General features: G+C 38.0%; 2 protein-coding genes and 2 pseudogenes across 2 annotated transcripts; 1 reads left to right on the top strand and 3 right to left on the bottom strand.

Annotated features, from left to right (window-relative positions):
- Positions 1-4,127: 4,127 nt before the first annotated feature.
- Positions 4,128-5,719, bottom strand: LOC121782839 (2-(3-amino-3-carboxypropyl)histidine synthase subunit 1-like). Its single transcript, XM_042180812.1, is given in 2 exon segments — positions 4,128-5,334; positions 5,337-5,719. Coding segments are annotated over 2 exon segments (1,347 nt in total). The 5' UTR covers positions 5,632-5,719; the 3' UTR covers positions 4,128-4,282.
- Positions 5,720-6,513: 794 nt separating this feature from the next.
- On the bottom strand, positions 6,514-9,808 carry LOC121781692 (protein IWS1 homolog 1-like). The gene is made up of 10 exons (XM_042179397.1): positions 9,683-9,808; positions 9,141-9,257; positions 8,586-8,743; positions 8,312-8,441; positions 8,177-8,239; positions 8,015-8,092; positions 7,696-7,784; positions 7,546-7,618; positions 7,282-7,434; positions 6,514-6,615 (listed from the first exon to the last, which is right to left on the bottom strand). Exons 1-10 carry the CDS (start codon positions 9,806-9,808, stop codon positions 6,514-6,516), a joined length of 1,089 nt encoding a protein of 362 aa, XP_042035331.1.
- A 2,170-nt stretch (positions 9,809-11,978) lies between these two features.
- LOC121782840 lies at positions 11,979-15,709 on the top strand (annotated as a pseudogene).
- A 280-nt stretch (positions 15,710-15,989) lies between these two features.
- Positions 15,990-19,661, bottom strand: LOC121782838 (annotated as a pseudogene).
- Between the last annotated feature and the right edge of the window lie 104 nt (positions 19,662-19,765).

The raw sequence follows: 19,765 nt of genomic DNA on the forward strand, positions 1-19,765 counted from the left end.
TTTGACCCAACTCCATATTTGAAATGAAACGTCTGAACTACGTATGAACGAAGAAATAAAGAGAATTTTCCACTTAAATCGGAAGTTTCAACAGATCAAAATGGAAAGGAATTAATAAAACAATCCTGGAAACGGAATTCTGTCATTTAGACTTATTAAGGTCATAGGGTTTTGTATAGAATAACAAAACAAAAAAAGAATGAAAATTATACCATTATTATTATGATATTACATATTCGAATTTGAGAAAAGAAAAAGATTCTTGGGTTGGGGGACAAAGAAAAAAAGCAGATAGAATCCGTTTTTTAGCATTAGGGATTTCATTGTTCAAAAAACGATTCAAAGAGAAGAGATATTTTTGTACTTTACTTATTTTTGAGTAGAATATTATTTGAAGTGTATCGTATAATATTGTATAATATAAGAAGGGTTTCGTTTATTAATATTAAACACGTATACAGATAACATGGGATGAAGGTCTCGAATCTCTTGACCAAAATTTACGTTATACATATATTATATGTATATCTTATAATGGTTTCGAACCTCTTGAATAAAATTTTGACTATTTAATATGAAAATATATTTATCAATAAAATTTGTTGCTTAAAAGAAAATTCCAATTTTCAAATTAATTCCATTTAAGAGTCAATTATATAATCATTCTTTGATGCATCAATCTATTTTTTCACATGGACAAAATGAAGTTTGATTTCACGTTTTCTGACATAAACTCTGCAAAACTAGATATGTCAAAGAAGCAAATAATATTTTTATTTGTATAGCTAAATTGTTCTTATATCGTCGTTGTATTCGATTCCATAAATATCAAATACTCTTAATGTTTATAATAATTTGAATATCAATTAAAATTCTATTTTAGATTTTAGTATTCAAATATCAAAATTTGAGTACGAATACTGAATCGAACAAAACTGTTTGATTTATTTAAAGAAAAAAGAAGCATGATATTTTCCCAAGAAAAAAAGGCACAAAACCAAGACCTAAAAATGGCGTAAATCAATCAAGAAAAACAAGCTTCTTTATAGAAAAGAAGAAGAAAATGGTGGTGCCCATTTTCTTAATTATGCATATGTCATAATCCATTTTGCAGCACAAACGCGACATTAAGAAAAGTAAATGTTTTTCATAATATTAATGATTGATGAGAGAATGAGGTATGCAAATTTGGACATTTAGTCCATCCCCACACCTTTGAATCGTACGTACCATCGTGTACCTAATTTTGTTTGATGTGGATTCAACTCAAATTTCCATGAATAACAACTTACACCATGACATTATTATTTAAGTCATGGAGTATAATTATTTTTTTTTGAGAAAAAATTCGTATCATGAGATAGCTATTACCCCTCTTTTTCTGCTATAAATATACACTCATCCTTAATTAATACTATAAATGTATATGTACATAATGCCCTTATTATATATAAACTAAATCAAATTAAATTTATACAAATTAATTTATTAATAAGTATATTATTAGTAGATTAATGAAACTTTTATGAAAAATTAACATGTGATTTTGAATTTAGTTTGGAAATAACCTAAAAAAGCTCATACTCTTACTATGTTTGGTAATTCCATAACCTAGTAGTATACTTTCTATTGTATATTTGACTTAGTTCCATAAGCTACTATACTATTTTGAATTTGTTTCCTAAAATCTAATCTTCATAATTCTAGTGATTGATTGTCATTGTTGGTTAATTTATATTGTGCTTACTAAAGAAAAATTATCAAAAGAGCAATGTGGATTAGAAAATGAAGCAAAATGCGACACGCCACTCCCCCTCTTTAACTAATACTTATTTCATAGTTGTAGTGATTGATTCTCATTGTTGGTTAATTTATATCCATCCAAAATCTAATTTTCATAATTCTAGTGATTGATTGTCATTGTTAGTTAATTTATACTATTATCCAAGATAATACTTATCCATTTGTACCAGAAATTTTGTCTCATATTTTTATTTACTTTCATCCTACAAGGTTAGTCATATAATATTACGTTTAGGGCGTGTTTGGTTTGACATTTACCGTTCCTCAAGAAAAGGGATGGCTTTGATTTGAAATTCCCGTTTCATGGTTTAGCATTTCTGCAACAGTTGTTTGGTTTGGATGTTTTTATTCATTTGATTACATTTAAGGTGTTTGGTTTGAGGTTATTACAGCCTCAGAATAATCAAGATTTCCATGTTCACTACTTTGTCCTTATTTTATTCTACATCTTATTCCAGTCACAATTCAACGCAATCTCTCCACCGCCTACTTCTGCTACACTATTGAAGTTTCAGCGCTTGTGATACCATTTCCATTCGATTCGTCAAATCTCCGGCATCGGTAAGTAGCTTCCGTCCACACCACTTCTCGGTAGATTTGTTGGCAGTTTCTAGTGCAAGTTGAGGAGTATTTATGGGCAAAAGAAAGAGACGGTAAAGGAGGTCGAATTGTGAGAAAAAAATTCAGAGATTGGGGATGATCTGGGACGAGAAATGAGAGAAAAACTGAGAGAGATTGAAGGCACGACTTGGGTGGATTATTTGGAGGTCCAAGAAGTTGAGTAATGGAAATAGAAATTGAGAAAGAAGAAAGAAGAGTGAAGAGTGAAGAGTGATGAGGGGCAAAAAGGAGGGGTGTTTTTGTAAATGTGGGTGACTTATCCTCTTAACTAGAGAGATGCAATACGTATCGGAGACTTTTGGGAAGAAATGCAAACTACCACTATCTGCATTTTTAAGGCGGCCTCACCCCAAAACTTGGGCCTTCTGAAAACTAAAAATGCCAAACCAAACACAAGATAACCCCATATATCGGCCACTAACTATTCTTAAATGTCAAACCAAACACGCCCTTAGCATTAGTGGTTGTTTGGTAAAGACTAGATGTAAAGAAACTGATGTTTTGGATGATTTCAGTTGGTAGAAAACAGTGAGTGGCAGTGTGAAAAAGACAGTGAAGAAATGATGTCACGTCTGTTATTAGTTCAAGCATCCAAAGGGTACAATTCTTTGTATGCTTGTCACAAATTGAAGGTGGAGCCAATTGAATATTCATGACAAAGAGAGAGAGAGTGATATTGAAGCAGTAGCTGCCACCACAGCCACATATTTCATCACAAAGTGGATTCTGATTCACATTTTCTCATTCAAAAAATGGAACATTTCTGTTGAATCATCTCTCCTGCAAATTATAGCTGGGCAACTAATCTGGAAGCGGCGAAACGATTCTTGAATTGAATTCCTATTAGGAGCACTAACTCGTGCTTCTGCTCCCATTATCACTATCAACAATCTCATCTATTTTTAATTCCACACCACAACCACAATATATCTGCTACAATGCAGGCAAAGTATACCTGAGACGCAGCAAACCGTTCTGCACAGTAGAAACTGAGCTTTCGCAAAAATGCATATCTCTCAACGATCTCCATCACCATCGTCATCATCGTGACGTTGTCTGCAGGTGCGAAGGATGTGATCCCAGTTTTCAGGAATCAGACTATAGGGTGGCTGATTGATAACCTGATCAAGAGAAGGAAAGATGCTTGCTTTGATAAAACAACTGGGAAAAGCAAGTTTAGCAATTAAACAACAGATTAGGAAGATAACCACTGTAAAAACATAAATGTACCATATCCAGGTTGGTTTTCTGTCCAATCATGCTCCTTAGTGGAAATGAAGATAACAGAAACGATATAAAGCAATTCCCATATTTACAGCAACCTAAACTCAACCTGATCAGCCTAAAGAGATTGTTGCACAGTAAGCCCAAAACTGAGATTATGTATAGCTTCACAAATCAAGACACTCTGCGTAATCACCCAGAAACACAAACACGGCCAAATACTTTGTCAGCTGGATAAGGTGACAATTAATGAAGCTCTCACTAATCCACACCCCAATTCCAATCTAAATAAAGCATAGACATAGCATATATTAGTATCATACAATTTGTCTGTTGCAATTGTCTCTGAAATGTAGACACATTTCAAAGCAAAACTAGCATTCAGAAACCAGAAACTTAAAAAATCTTCCAATGTATTCATTGCAAAACACATGAAGCATATGACCCCGAATCCTAAAATTTCAAGCACAAACATGAAGTGAGCATAAACATAATTATATAACAAATAGATATAGGCCGGAACAAAACTCAATCCCGACTTCAATATGTTAAAAGATACAAGCCCTGAAATCCTACACAAAAACTGGGGTATAACAATGACATGTAGTTCTATCTTTAATCTCATCCAAATCATTTAACATCTCACACTATTTCCATTGCAACACTGATTATTTTTCCCACGATTACGAGCAAGCTTCTTCGAGTAAGAAGAATTCCACTCCCCTCCATCCTGTGCATAATAATCCATTGGATAATCCACACCCTTTTGCATATTGCCATTTCCACAACAACCTTCATTCTGGCCACATTCTGAACTGTCATTACACTCTAATTTTCTCTCCCACCACCCAGGCAAATCCCCTAGTGCAATCTCAGCCTCAAAGGATGTCAACAACGGCTTCTTAAACGCATCTCCCCAATCAATAGACAGTCTGGGACATGCAATCTGAACCCAAGCATCAACTGCATCCCCGAACAGCTCAATCTTCTTAGGCGACAATTCGGATATCAAAACCACCATAAAATCCAATCCTTTATCCCTCATTTTCCCTTCCAACCTGTTCAACACAGAAGCATTCCCTTGCCTGCCTAACGTCCCCAATACAATTCCCCATGTTTTCGCCCCCTTTGCTCTCTCTATCGCCTTTCTCCTATTCTCCTTCATCCCCACGTGATCATACTCCTCCAAGAACAGCTTCCCCAAATAAGGATCATATCTAAAAGCCTTAATATCCGGATTTGCAATCATAAACGCCTCCAAATGGAACCTTCCATCTGCCACAAAGATAATCACACTGTCCTTTCCCGCACAATCTTGTATCTTCACGCTTGGTGCAGTGCACCCGAGGACCTCACCCGCAGAAAGGGGCTTCGATTGGGGAATCAAAACCCTAAACCCTAATTTCTCCAGCTCCGGCTTCACCACGCGGATCGCATTGGAAAATTGAATAGTTCCAGCCATGACGAAATTACTGATCTGATCAGGGCTGAAATTGAAATTCAGCTCGTGGAGGAGCTTCCGCGTGTTGATTGCGATCTCGACGAAGATGTAGAGCACGGGGACGGTGGTGGAATCGATGGGGACGAGGCAGCTGTGGCCGAAGTGCACGAGGAGGTGGACGTCGACGGCGCGCGCGGAGAGGTCGTCGACGCAGCAGGCGCCGTAGGTGACGTCGCCGAGGATGAGCAGTGGGTGACGGCGGCGAAGGTGGCGAGGATGTCGGAGATGACGAGCGAGTACATGAGGAGGCCCTCCGGGAGCTGGAGAGCGACGCGGGTGGCGTTGGAGGAGCGCGCGCGCCAGATGATTTTGTGAATCTCGAAATTGTAGTTGGCTGGGAGGAGGGAGATGGCGGCGTTGAGCGCAGCGTCGTTGAGGAGGGAGTCGGGGATTTGGTTCTTCACGAAGCGCTTGGGTCGCGGTTTTGGAGGAGGCTGCTGCTGCTCCAGCACTAACTGGTTGGGGGCGATTGGTTCAGCCATTGTCAGCGGCGGCGGCCGGAGATTGATGAGAAATACGCTCTAGTGCGTGTCGGCGAATTCCCGCTGAATCTGATGACAAAATTAGACTTGGATTTGAAGTTGGACTCTTAACCTCGGCCTTATACTAAGCCCATTTACCATGGCCCAAGACGAATATTTGGGCTTACACTCCCGAATTCAAGTAAGACATTTAATTTGAATATTGGTAGTTAGACATAATACTCGGCGTATCTCTTTTTAGTATTCTTGGCAATAATTAACCTACTTCACACTCATATTTTATCCTCTTTTCGCATCATTATAATTCATAAGATCATTATTTTATCATCTTAAGATTTAGTTTATTACTCCCTACACCCCTAATAATTTGTCACCCAACATGAATGTTAAGAAATGAAACAGAAAGTAAGTAGAAAAAGGGAATGGTACGAGAGTCTTATTTTTATATATTAATTTTATAATAAAATGTGAATGCAAATTAATAAGTAGAATGTGTGATCCACTACAAAAAATGGTAAAAGTAAAAAGTGACCAATTTTAGAGTATTTAGGATTTATGGATTAGAATTTCGAAATTAAGTGTAAAAATGTCCGTAATTTGAAAAAGTACTATGAAAGTAACTTGAATTTTCATTAAAATTTATAAATGGTCCGATCTTGGAAAAAATGCTCGTCTCTCTAGACTCCAAGTGCAAAACTAGTCAGAACGAGGTCATTACTATATCTGAGGTACAACAGAATCTGATAGCCGGTCAAAAATTGGCATGAATATATTATATTCTCAATAACCAGTCGCTGAAAATTCTAACTAACAGCTAGTAAGTCAGGCTGGAGATCAAAGCAGCGTCACTGCCTTGATCTAAGTTAGGGGAGTGTAAAATAGCTACAGATATTTCACCATACCACCACCTTCAACACTCAGCTTTGTAGCCTGTAGCTGCTTTCTCTTTGGCCCTTTCAACTGCTGCTGCAGCTTCTTGTTCATCTGCGTGCATAAACATTTAACAAATCAAGATAACAATGTGAATTATCAAAGTCACCAGCATTAGCAATGACCATCGGTTGCATATCCACCGATATGAAGGATGAGAAGGAGCATAAAGAATGATACGATCGACAAGTTTACTTCAACATTCTTCAGTAGCCGTGGAAAATCAGAACCTAACTGTTGTCAAGATCAATGGATGACAAATGCATTGACTTGACGATGGTAAAAACCTGATGCAACTACGACAAAAATATTCCCACTTTGCAAGCCTCTGTGACTCAAAAACAGTGATTACCATATAGTACTATAGAAGGCAAGATCGAAGTTATCAGTTAGAGGCAGAGGATAACATAAGCATCTAGATATGCCATATAACCAAAGATATGCAAGTTACGAGTAGTGCAGAACTTCAACAATGACTTCTGCAGAGACATTGAACTGTAGTACTCTCAAGAAAAAAAATACATATGCGATCATGGTTAGAAAGTAAACATAGAGATTCAAACGATAAAAATGACCAACAAAGATTGGCACCAAATGAAAAATATCCAGATTTGGGTAGATTTAATTTTGGGTTCTGTGGTGCATAGTATTGACATGCCTAGAAAGCCAAAAATAAGTTTTTGGAGAGGAACTTTCGCGAACTGGGAAAGAATTACAAACCTTCGCACGATGCTGATCTTGTACCACTTGTTTAGCCCGAGCTCTCACTTTATCTGGATCAACCTTGGACTGAGGACGAACCAAAAAATCCATTGACATTGCTTCTGGTCTAGAAGCATGCTGATTAGAAGATGACAGGCCAGATTTTACCCCCTGCAAATTAAAAACAACAATTAAGAGGCACAGTTATGATATTTGGAGACATAAGGTATATGGTTCAAACTTCATAGTGATGTCCAAAAATTGAAAGATAAACATATCAACATACTTTGGAGATTCTTTTGATAAATCAATGTCACAGTCTGCAGATGGCATTCCTGATCCTTTGCTCATCACCCTATAAAAATTTAACAAGGGCATTGGCTCAGCATTCAGATAGGTTGACAGCAGAATATTCATGAAAACAATGTATACCTTTTGACAGGAGGCCGCCTCATAACTCTTTCATCGTCAAAGTTCTTCATCTCCTCAAACCTTGTGCTCTTGTTGAAAATTAGACGGCTCTGTATGAATAAAAAATCAAAGTGAATACTGAATAGAGAAACAATCATGACAAAAATATGAACTTTACTCATCAAACTTCTTTGTTCTACTATCAGCAGTGGCTGTTTAATCAGTTATGCCCACCACCCAAACAAAAACAGGGGGGGGGGGAGAGAACTGAACAGTAAAACTGTATGAGAACTCAAAAGGAAATATAATCAAGCAAAGATACAAATAGTAGCCATTGTACCCATTTGCCAACCAATTCTTTAGCAAGTTTTCGGTTGCCTGTAGTCTCCTCATCCGATTTCGACAAAAACATAATGACCTGCCCAAGTGTAACTCAGACATCTAGTTAGTCTTCAATTACTATAGCAGGAAGTAACATGTACAAGATCTTGCAAACTCCAACCTTTCCAAGGCCACTTTTCTTTAATTGTTCTCTTCGACCAAACTGATCCAAATCAATTGGAAGCTGCAGGGCAAGCACAAATATTAGCCTGCTGAGTACCAGAAGCATAAGAAATATAGAGTAGCCTATGCATACATCAAACAGAATCCTGAGAACTGCAGAACAGATGTTGATGTTTGGCAAACTCCCATCAGGTAGAGGCTCAAGCCAGTTCTTCAGGAGAGTCAAAACTCCATGATCCAAAAATTCTTGCTGGAGTTGTTTTCTACCCAAAAATAACCCATGCAAGACAATTATAATAAAAGAAATTATAGACACAAACAGAAATTAAGACCAGCCAACTAACTTTGACAGGACATCTGTGAGAAGGGATAACTTCTTCAATTTGTTTATGGCAGGTTTTCCCTACTGATTAAGTTCGGCATCTTCCTCAGCAACCACCTCCAGTTCTGCCATAACACTTTCAACAAGGAGAGCAACCTCGGCAGCACTTTTTTCAGTTTTCTTTCTTTTCTTGCCAATTTTGAAGAGCTCATTTATGTCTGCATCTTCTTCTCCTTCTTTAGCCTGCATAATGGCATGCATGAAACAAAATTAATAATTTATTACAAATTCCACAATAATTTAAATTAAGAAGAAGAAACAAACACATGCATTCAGGATTTTAACCAAAATATATAAGTTGAAATTCCCTGCAAAATCAACAGAATGTTGGCTAATTGTAATGGGAAAAACTAGGAAAAAGCTAATCACAGAGTCTCCGATTTGATTCTTAGTGTCACGGATGGAGGAGAGAAACAAATAAAAAGGTGTACACAATCTGGAGACAATATTCAGTAAACAGACCACCTTCTTAGCAGGAGAAAAGGAATGTTAGTTTCTAAAATTCCTAAGGACAATATATTTGAGATGAAGATTGCAAAAACTAAATAAAAATTCCAAGAAAGAAAGAAGATAAGCAAACCTGGGGAGCATGACTTGGAGAGTTTTCATTATCACTTCCATATCGATGAGCAGGATCGACACCACTGTCATCAATGAAGTTATCAACATAGATGGTCCTAACGCCATCTTGATCCTCCTATCAAATGAGACATGAAATCAATCAACATGATTGCTCAATTGTAGAAACAGATCAATCAAACAGCCATTTGTTTATTGACTCATGGGTTCAGTTGCTTTTTTACACCCATTGGAACCACGTTCAATTGTATGATTGTAGTTACTTTATAAATTAAGTTCATATGCATAAAAAACACTAGTACTCCTCAAAGTAGCATTCCCATCCTAATTTGGGCTTCAAACAACTGTAGCATTCCCACTCTAAAACTGAAACATAATTTCCACTTAAATAGTTCAGAGATTGATTTCATCTTTAACCACATAGACATGGTGGAAGTACAAAATGAAATTAAATTAACAGAGGCAAATTAACTTCATTTGTCAAATAACTCCCAAGGAAATTAATTCTAAAAAACAATTCCGACTTGGCAAAACAAGGAAAACCTCAGAATCACCACCCGCAACTGTGTCCCACATCTCCTCTATCTCGGGATCAGCTTCCTCATCCCTCAGTCCTCCTACTCCATTCCTCCTAAGCTTAAAAGAACAATTCAAGAGTGGAAAATCCATCGCGAAATTTATAAACTCTACGTGCTGAAAGCCTCAATTGCACATAAAAACCCTAGCTACATAGGCATGCAATAATCAACGCACAAAACTCATCAATTGCAAATTACAACACCAGCTGCATTACTATCGAAAATGGAACTATACTTACGGGTTATTTTCGTAGATCATCTTCGATTCGGAAAAATACACTTCCCACAGCAACGCTGAGCGCATATACAAGAGCTACAAGCTGCCTATGGCTGTGAATGCTCGTAACCGTTTTGCGGTTTCCTATGAAGATGTACGTCTTTAAATGCGCGTGTTTGGGGTGTATTTCACCAGAAGTTTTCGGTAAAATCTGGAAAATCAAAATCATCTCGACTGATGATAGAAATCAACGGGGTGAAGCAAATGAAGAAAATTAACAATTGCCTCTTCACGGATATATACGTCAAAAATAAGAAGATAAATACCTGAAAAATTAAAAATTAAAGGTTTGAAAATCCGCGGGCTTCTTTAACAAAGGTAACCGCTTAATAGGAGTATTTTATGTAGCTTTGGCAAGGTCAAAATCGTAATTATACAACTTATATTAGACTTATTTGTAGTGAACTTTATACTCCCGTCCTACTAAAAATATCTTGTTTTATAGAAAAAGTATGACAAAAGTTAGTCGAATATAAGTTATCCTTTTACATATTCTCTCGTCACAAAGAAGGTGACTTATTCCTTAGATGGTATGAAATTTTATGCAGTTTTTATTTTATATATACAGATAAAAAGAGGTTTCTATTTTTTCTAATGAGACAGTCATTTTAAATACGATAAATAAAAAAGAAAAATGAGTAAGACAGATAAAGTATTAGTTTTATAATAAAATATAAGTAGAGTAAATTAGTTGAATGTAAAGTCTACTTCTTAAAAATATAAGTAAGTGAAATAAAATATTTATTGTGTTCTCATATATATTGTCTCTCAAAAAATTCACGGTAGTCTTAATGAGATATCTCAATTCGTAAACTTGATTTTGAGATCTTGTCAACGAGAGTAACAATTTTGAGATAATTTTAATAATATTAATTATTCCTCATCTAATTTTAATAAAAATTAATGAAAGTCATAATCGAGTGCAAGCAAGATAGTTGAATAAAAACCCTGAATGATAGGATTAGAGATGTCAAACTGGCCGAGCCGACTCAGCCCAGGCCTAGTATGAGCTGGTCAGGCCCGGCCCACCAATGAAATGGAGCTGCCTTGAGCTGGGCTTAGTAGGTTAAACGGGCTTCAATTGGGCCTTTTTACAAACCTAGGACTGGCCCGGGCCCAGGCCCACTAAAAGCCATAATCGAGTACAAGCAAGATAGTTGAATAAAAAACCCCGAATGATTAATGGGATAAAAGTAATAAATGAAACTTTCTTAATTCTTCCATTGCTGGACCACGAGGCCGGTAGGGCCCATTTACAAGTTATAGTAAACGGGCCATCCGAGTCGGACCCCTAATCCATATCGGATCGGACCCGAGAGCTCCATACCTCAATCAATGTGGCGACATTTTTACGGCAGTACGTGACTTCATCTCAGCCGTTAAACAGTCCACGACTTGGATCCAATCATCAACCCTTAAATCCACGGTGGACACCACATCGGCGCTCTCTCCTCCCTCTCTCTGCTAATCATCGGGACAACGGCACAGGTCAGCAATGTCGACGATCTCACAAACCAAGCCCTAATTTTCTCTCTCCTGATTCCCCCAATTTGGGTTCTTTATTGTTTGCAGCTGAATTTCGGAAAATTGTCTGAATTTTTGTTTGTTTTCTGGTTCCCCTTCCTCTTTGTAGGAGACACGTCTCTTTAATTGCAAACTATTCGAATTCTTGTTCCAGCAGTGGTGTAGCTGAGTTGACTCACTGGTCGTATTCACCGGGTTTCGGCTCTTGTCTATTAGTGATATAGCAATTATTTTGGAATTATTGAAACCTTGAATCATTGTCTTGATAAGCTATGTAGTTATTTGAGTTGGATTCAATCTCTTATCTTTAAGCTATATATATGTATCCTTGGTTTGTTTCGTTTTTCCGACGATCTTCTGGAGTGTGATTTATCGTAGTTTTATATGGATAATTGTAAATTTAAACTTTTTATTAGCTCAATTGGGTTCAGTGAATGTCAATTTAGTTTAAGGGTGTATTAGTATGAGGCTAAATGTATTGGCAGGTGAATTCTATATGCCTAAAAAAACATTCGAGTGCCTGATATCTTAATCTAAGATGGCCTGCATGTGCTTCAAGAGGTTGCTAGTTTCATGTAAAAAGTCATTGGCTTTGTGCAATTGAATCCATGTCCATCAAAATTAGAAGTGAATAATTTCTGTATGGTATTTCTGTGACAGAATGATTTGAAGTGAATACGAGCAAAACTAGAAGTAGGTTCAGTTTGAATCATGAGTGGCAGTGATGTGGATAAAACTCCCAAAGAAGGGAAAGAACTAAAGGAGCCAAAAACCCCTTCTTCTCAGGTTGGACGTGAACCTTTGTATTGATATAAACAATTTTGTTCATTAGAATGAATTTTTTATATGTTCTTTTGGAATTTCAGGAACAGACTTCCTCTGCATCTGGTGCAGTTTCCTGCCGATTGGTCTGGGTTTCAGGTTAACATGTTCTAAGATATACGCACCTGGTCTTCCTTTGTTGATATCAACATAGTAACATGTTTACGATTGTTTTTTTTCTGCAGACATATTCTCCTATACCTCCACATGGGTTCTTAGCATCGAGTCCGCAGGCGCACCCCTACATGTGGGGAGTTCAGGTATGAAACTTTTGCAAAACAGAAAATTTGATAATCTTTCATTGCCAAGACTTATTGGTGTTAAGTTCCCTTATCTTGTTGGATAGAATTGACTTTGCCTAGATTTTATTGCTGTTCACTACTTGGCCCTTTGTAAACATAGTTTGTTTCTTAGTTGCATGCTTACTCTGGTCTTTGCAGCAATTCATTCCACCGTATGGCACTCCACCACATCCATACGTCGCCATGTATCCCCATGGGGGCATATATGCCCATCCGACTATGGCTCCGGTACAACATCTTTTCTTTTTTCTGTTCAGTCATATTTAACAACCATGCTGTCTAGAGATACTCATAATCCTCTTATTTGTGTTTGAACATTTTAGGGATCTTATCCCTTTTAGTCCTTTTGCTATACCTTCTCCTAATGGTATTGCTGAAGCCTCAGTGAGTCATCTTGTTTTCTTCCTCTCTCTCTCTCTCTCTCTCTCTCTCTCTCTCTCTCTCTCTCGTTATTTAGTTCGTTCTTCTAAGTTGTCCAAGTCAGAAAGTTATTCAATAAACTGATTAGAAATGTTTTCCAAATGTATCTAGTGCAATGTTCCAGGAAACATGGAGGTAGATGGAAAGTCATCTGAGGGAAAGGGAAAACTGCCCATCAAAAGATCAAAGGGAAGTTTGGGCAGTTTAAATATGATCACAGGGAAGAACGACGAACCTGGAAAAACATCAGGTGCCACAGAAAATGGTGCGCACCTAAAGGTATGGATAATATGAGGAACAATTATGTGATGATGCACCAGTGCTCAATTAGTTAAATTATGTTCTGGAAAACTACAATCTATCGGCCTTCTGTTACTTTAGTTATCACAAAAATTTCTTTTATATGGCAGACATTTTTATTCGTTTTTTTTCTGTTGTTTTTACTTATTTGGTGGCCTAAGGTTCTTTTTAGTTGGTTGTCTTTCTCATTTTTCATATTATGTCTGATCTCCCATGTTTTTAGGACATATGATTATCTATTGTCTTTATGATGTGTCTTTGTCATCTCAATGAACTTTGCTGATAAAATGTGCAGTGCTGGAACTGCAAGTGAAGGTTCTAGTGAAGGAAGTGACGAAAATTCTCAAAATGTAAGTTTCGTAGCAACAGTTGTCACTAATTCATGAAATGTCGGGAATGTGCGCTATTTGTTTTAGGGAAAGATACCAAAAAATAGATGATCAGAAAAAAACTAATTTTCATTTGAAGTTTTGAACTTTGTCTGCCTTTGCCTGTCATGTTGTCCTTAAGATATTTTAAGCTAAAACACACGGCTTCTTGAAATTGATATCTCTGTTCAATTATCATATTTGCATGGCTTTTTAAAAAAGCTTTCCGGTTATCAGATCACTGTTATTTTCATCCTGTTACTTAACTAATTTTTGGATACCTATTGCAGGAATCTCAAGAAAAGTCTAGTGGCAGGCCAGATTCTGGTGTGTTTTTAAGAGGTTCTACTCTTTCTATGCAAAACTCAATTTTACTTAAGCTTTTTCTTTGACCCTTCTGTTATCTTGCTACAGCTGAACCACCTCAAAGTAGGGGTGCATCTAATAATTCTCAAAATGGTGCATCTCATGCAATGCCAAATCAAGCTATGGCTATGGTGTCGATTCCAGCACCGGCAGTGGGTGCTGTTAGTGGTGTTCCAGGTCCCACTACCAACTTAAATATTGGAATGGATTACTGGGGTGGTGCACAATCATGTGCTATGCCTGGAATGCGAGGAAAGGTCCCAGCTGCTCCAGTAGCTGGAGGAATTCCCGCCACAACCTCAAGAGATAACGTGCAGTCACAACTATGGATTCAGGTTTCCCTTTCTTTGTATTTTTGTTAAACATTGTATTCTTCTTGCTGAAAAGGAATTACACTTGTTCGTTCTCATAGAAACTAAGATAAGTTTAAAGTTAAGTCTACACTTAGATGGATTCTTTCAGTTTCCTGAATGAGATGAGCAAAACGTTTGTGAAATGAACTTTTGTATATCATTGCAGTTAATTAGATTGTAGGTTTAACATAAATTGACCTAACAAATTGCAGATACTTTTTCAGGCTACTCATAATATTTTCATCTCAAACCAGTGAAAGCATGGGTGAATATAGGATGTTGGCTTGACACATGTAGATAGATTATAACAAATTCAGACAACGTTAATTGAATTACAACTGACAAATTGAATTGATCATATATTTTCAGTGTCATCAAGTGAATTGCTCAGGCATACGGTTTTGGTCTTGCATAATTGCAACTTGTGATTTGTAAAACTGCAGTTTCATACTAGTGTTTCACACTGTGATTGATACATTGTATACCGTGACACCATCTAATTGCTATATGTTTTATAGATTTAAATTTAATCTTTATTAATCTTCTAAACTTGCTACTTATTTTTCCTTGGGAAAATTGAGGTTTTGCTTCAGTGTGATCATTTTATTTGTTTATTTATTAATTTTCCCGAGACTTTGACTTGTATATGCCTACTGAGAGTCCAGGATGAAAGGGAGCTTAAAAGACAGAGAAGAAAGCAGTCAAACAGGGAATCTGCTCGTAGATCCAGATTGCGCAAGCAGGTCACTCTCCGCTCCCTCCTTTTTTTGTGTTAGAATAATAATTCAAATTTTTAAAGATGTTTTTGGTTTCTTCCATTGAATAGGCGGAATGCGATGAACTGGCCCAGCGTGCTGAAAAATTAAAAGAGGAAAATGCAGCTCTTAGGGCTAAAATGGCACGTATGGAGAGCGAGTATGAGCAACTTGTTGCTCAGAATGCATCTTTAAAGGTATTTCCAGTTTTTAATCAATTGTTCATAGGATGTTTTGTTCAAACACTCATTGTATAACTGTTTTCGGCACTTCTGAAGTTTCGAATTGGCGAAATGCTATGAGCTATATCGGTAATCTTTCCATAGCATGACAAGTATTTTATTCTGCATGTTTGTGCTTTTCCGAAGATTTTATTTTCTGATGGGAGTGATAATATTGGTTTAACAGGAGAGACTTGGCGAAGTTAGTGGCGAGGATGATCCTAGGTGCAGTAGGGACGAGCAACGGGCTAGCAACAACGATGCTCAGTAATATCTGGCCCGTGTTTAGCTTGATCTAACTTTCCATGACAGGGAAGCTGATATTTACGTAGTATGTAGCTAATATTCGCCAATGCTGACCGTCTTAGTTTCGACGCCATCCGAAGTTCTCGCTGTGACCAGTGTTTTATGGCCAGGGAAGACAGGTGGTGCATAGAGCAGAGCTCTCTTATATATGCATGCTGTACCCCCCAATTCTGTCAAAAGGGGGTATTCTTATTAATTTGTATGTTCCTCACAATGGTTGGATGGGAAAAAGTAATTTGGAGAGAATAATCTTCCTAGTGTTGCATATGGATCATTCTTTTCATATTCTTTTCTTACATTATTGTAAACATTCTCACCTTTAGCTTATAACAATACTATCATTTGCATATGTATGTAGTATCAAACATGAATTTGGTTGAACAGAACAAAGAGAGCTCCTACTATGAGAGTGGAGGTTAAGGTGTGTTGATAGGCATCCTCCCACTGTCCCTCCTAAAAAACATAGCACCATAAATGGGGAAGCTATTCAACACTCCAAAACCAGCAACGAACATCTGGACGAAGAAGCATCGAACTCTCCATCATTGAAAACGCGCAAGAATCCGGCAAGAAAAGCAACAAGATTCAAGGTGGCAAGTGAGGCTAAAGGGATAAACATGGGTGATGCAACACCAAACTCAAAGATCCCATTATCATATCTCTGGCTCTGCTCATCCTCCATCACTTGCTAGTCACATTGAACCCATGAGTCTCCATACCTAAACACTTGCTTATGTATTCCACCATTCCGAAATAGAAAGCCGAAGGTGCCCTCATCAGCCACATCCTCTGGTCGCTCCACCATCTCCGGAATGTGCCACGTGTTGATATGAAATCGAAGCAATCTTGGCCGTACGATCCGAGGAAAAGAAATGCATATAGCAAGAACCAAGGCTCTGAAACCTAAACACACATATAAACATCAAATGTATGAGATCATGTAATGCAATTAGTTGAAGTGTGATGCTTAACTGTACCTTGGGGAAAATGGGAAGCCCTTGAAGGAGGGCCAGTGAAGGTACTAAAGCATAAATAGTGATTGGGATGGACCAAATGGGCCAAAGAGAATAGTGTGCATAACCGAGGCCCATTAAGATACCCATATTTCCTTGAACCATATGTTAGTGGGCTATACTTGGAAATGCAAACCTCTAAAAGCCCAACCGACCATCTCTTCACCTGGTTTAGAGCATCATTTATAGTGATAGGAATATCGCCCAAAAATGTAGCCCTACTTGGATTACAAAATGCTGACTTCCAACCTTCGCATTGAAGCCGATATCCCGTGTAGTAATCCTCTACTAACGATCCATATCGGAAACCAATCTGCATTCAAGCATTTGTACGTTAGTAGTTGCAGTGACCTTAAAGTTTGGTTCCCCCATTCAACCTATAGTAAAGAAAAGGTTGTGCATAGTACCTTGGAACCCCAACTTGTTTTGTTTTCATAATAGCACCCTGCAACTTGATGGGCCTTCCCAAGCATTTCTTTGCCATTAATGGGCTTCTCCACAATATAATCCGGGCTGAGCTCTAGAGCCTTCAGGAGGTACGTATGAAGCAGGGCCTCCAAAGAAGGCCCGTCGGTTTGAAAAAACATCCCCGTTCCGACATAATTGGGCCCCTTTAGACCATCAGGCCCATTGAGTTTACTAGAAAGAGACGCTTGTGCTCGGAAGCATATATATCGGCCTTGTTGAGCCCATGGTACCGTTGTGGGAATTGGAGGTATGCATAGTTTGGCCCAATGGGATTGGGCCCTGTGGGCTTGGACCGGTCCAAGAAGTAGCACAATGCTCTTGGGCCGTTGTGGGATCATTTGAGTACATGTCACAATCCAGTGTTAGGTGATTGGGTGAGGTTGGTCTGGTGGCCGAGACTCGAAGCTTCAACATGAAAACAAATTAACGGTCAGAGAAATGCGAGATGTAACATGAAAATGAAAAAGGAACGGAATGGAATACTGACGAGCGCATTGAGGGCACCGGCCTTGAAGTGGTGTGGGCTTCCCTTGCTCTTCTCTCTAGAGATGTATACAAGATTTGGCATAGGCTCACCACAAGAGTCCACATCTTTCTTAGAGTTTAATAGCACTTGAATGATAGGGGGATGATTTTGTCTACTAAAATCTTTGGTCTATATTGCTTCAAAATTTGACTCTCTACTTCACTTGAAATGTATTCATCACTCACTTACCTTTTGCAACCACACTTTCCACCTTCATCTTCATGCTCTCATACATCATCTATCACCATTTCATACTCCCAAGTGTTATTCATTCACAATTATACTCCAACATGAAATTATTCGATGAGCTATCAAGTGCATCACTACGAAGGAAAAAAAAACATGCCATTTTCTGACGGATTCATATATGTCGATGATTACCACGGATTTTTAACGGATACATAATGCAAAAACTAGGGAAAAGTCATTTGGATTATACCGTATCAATCAAGTTCTTTGTTACTACTACACTTTGTATTTAACTTTTAAGATGAATACATGTGTTTGAAAAAACATGCAAACAATAAATAGTTATTCTCTTGTCAAAGTGAATGCGGCGATTAAAATCAAATGGTGACGATTTTTCAAGATCTGACTGAAAATCGACAAGGCCTTATTTTTGGTCTGTTTCGGGCAAACAAGTAAAAAAGTCTAAGGAATGCGAATGAAAAGTTGATAGAAAAAAGTTAGTTAAATGTTAATTCTACTCTTACAAATTAGTAAAGCTTATAATAAAATATGAGTGTAGTGATTTGTGATCCACTAATCACAATTAAAAAAAGTAAAATTACACTTTAAATCGGGAATGTCACAAAATAACAAAATGAGATATTATTATTGACGGAAGGGTATAGCATATCACAAGCATTTAATTTGGGCTCTCTTTAAAATTTTCTTTTCTGTATAAACTAACATGGTTACGTAAGCCATTAGTAAGATAGTACTCCCCAACAAATCTAAACATGGCAAAATATGAAACGAACTCTAACATATACTACTAGTATAGAGAATCCAGTGACTTGAGTGGTTGCTAAAATCAATTTGATACTGGCCACTAACACTGCTTTAATTACGAGATATAAATATAAATTTAGTATTAACTATTAACCAATCGCGAACACAAAACTACGATCACTTACATGCATGAGCAGAGCGTTTAAGTTAGTTAACATTATATCCCCAACTTTTAGCGTTTTTCAAATATTATTTATAATCTAGGTTTCCACTTAAATAATTTTTATTTTAGAAAAAGTTTGATTAATGTCGTCGACCAAATGATTAACCATCTCACCTTGATTTCGAGGGTCTTGGCGGTTAGATCATAAGTGGAGCTAAAATACGCATGTGGACATCTCTCTGCTACTTTATTCTCTCTACAAAACGGCAGCCAAAGCCTCCCAAACCTCGCTGCCTCCATGAAGGCAAACATGGTCAGCTCCGAGCCCCCATCGTCCGACACGTACACCGACACCTTCTCGGCCGGGTAGTCGTACGCCATCACCGACAGCGCCGTGTTGACGACGTCGATTGGAGGCTCTTTGAAGGGATCCGCCGTGCATATGAATATGTCCAGCCCCGGAAAATCCCTCCGGTCCAGCGCCTTTTCGAGGTGCTCGGGGTGTTCGTGTCGGTGGACCGGGTTCATGCGGAAGGCCTGCGATGTGGACCACATGAAGGCTAGAATGAGGTCGGAGAATAGGAGGGAAAGGGAGATGAGGAGGGAGATTGAGGAGGCGGAGTTGAGGAGTTTGAGGAAGTGGTGGTAGAGGAGGGAGGATAGGGAGGCGGTGTAGGCCGCTGCGAATAGGCGGTTGAAGTGGCGGCGCGGCAGCGGGTGGAGAGAGTGGAGTGGCGGCTGCGGAAGGGTGCTTGCGGTGGCGCTCTTCATTTTTGTCGCCTCCCAATTTATTGTTTTTGGAGGATTGACATGTCTTCATTTATAGGAGTATATCTTATTCCATCCCGTCCATAAAAATAGTTCAATTTTTAATTTTATTTTGAGTGCTAATAATGAAATATAGTTTTAT

Source organism: Salvia splendens, chromosome 20 (assembly GCF_004379255.2).
Source record: "Salvia splendens isolate huo1 chromosome 20, SspV2, whole genome shotgun sequence".
In the NCBI taxonomy this organism is placed as follows: Eukaryota; Viridiplantae; Streptophyta; class Magnoliopsida; order Lamiales; family Lamiaceae; genus Salvia; species Salvia splendens.

Excerpts from the sequence above, each read along its gene's own strand:
- LOC121781692 (XM_042179397.1), bottom strand. The coding sequence starts at position 9,808 with ATGGATTTTCCACTCTTGAATTGTTCTTTTAAGCTTAGGAGGAATGGA. Across the intron at positions 8,240-8,311 it reads TTCTCAGGATTCTGTTTGAT|CTTCCAATTGATTTGGATCA; the intron begins GTATGCATAGGC and ends CTTGCCCTGCAG. Across the intron at positions 7,785-8,014 it reads AAGAATTGGTTGGCAAATGG|AGCCGTCTAATTTTCAACAA; the intron begins GTACAATGGCTA and ends TTATTCATACAG.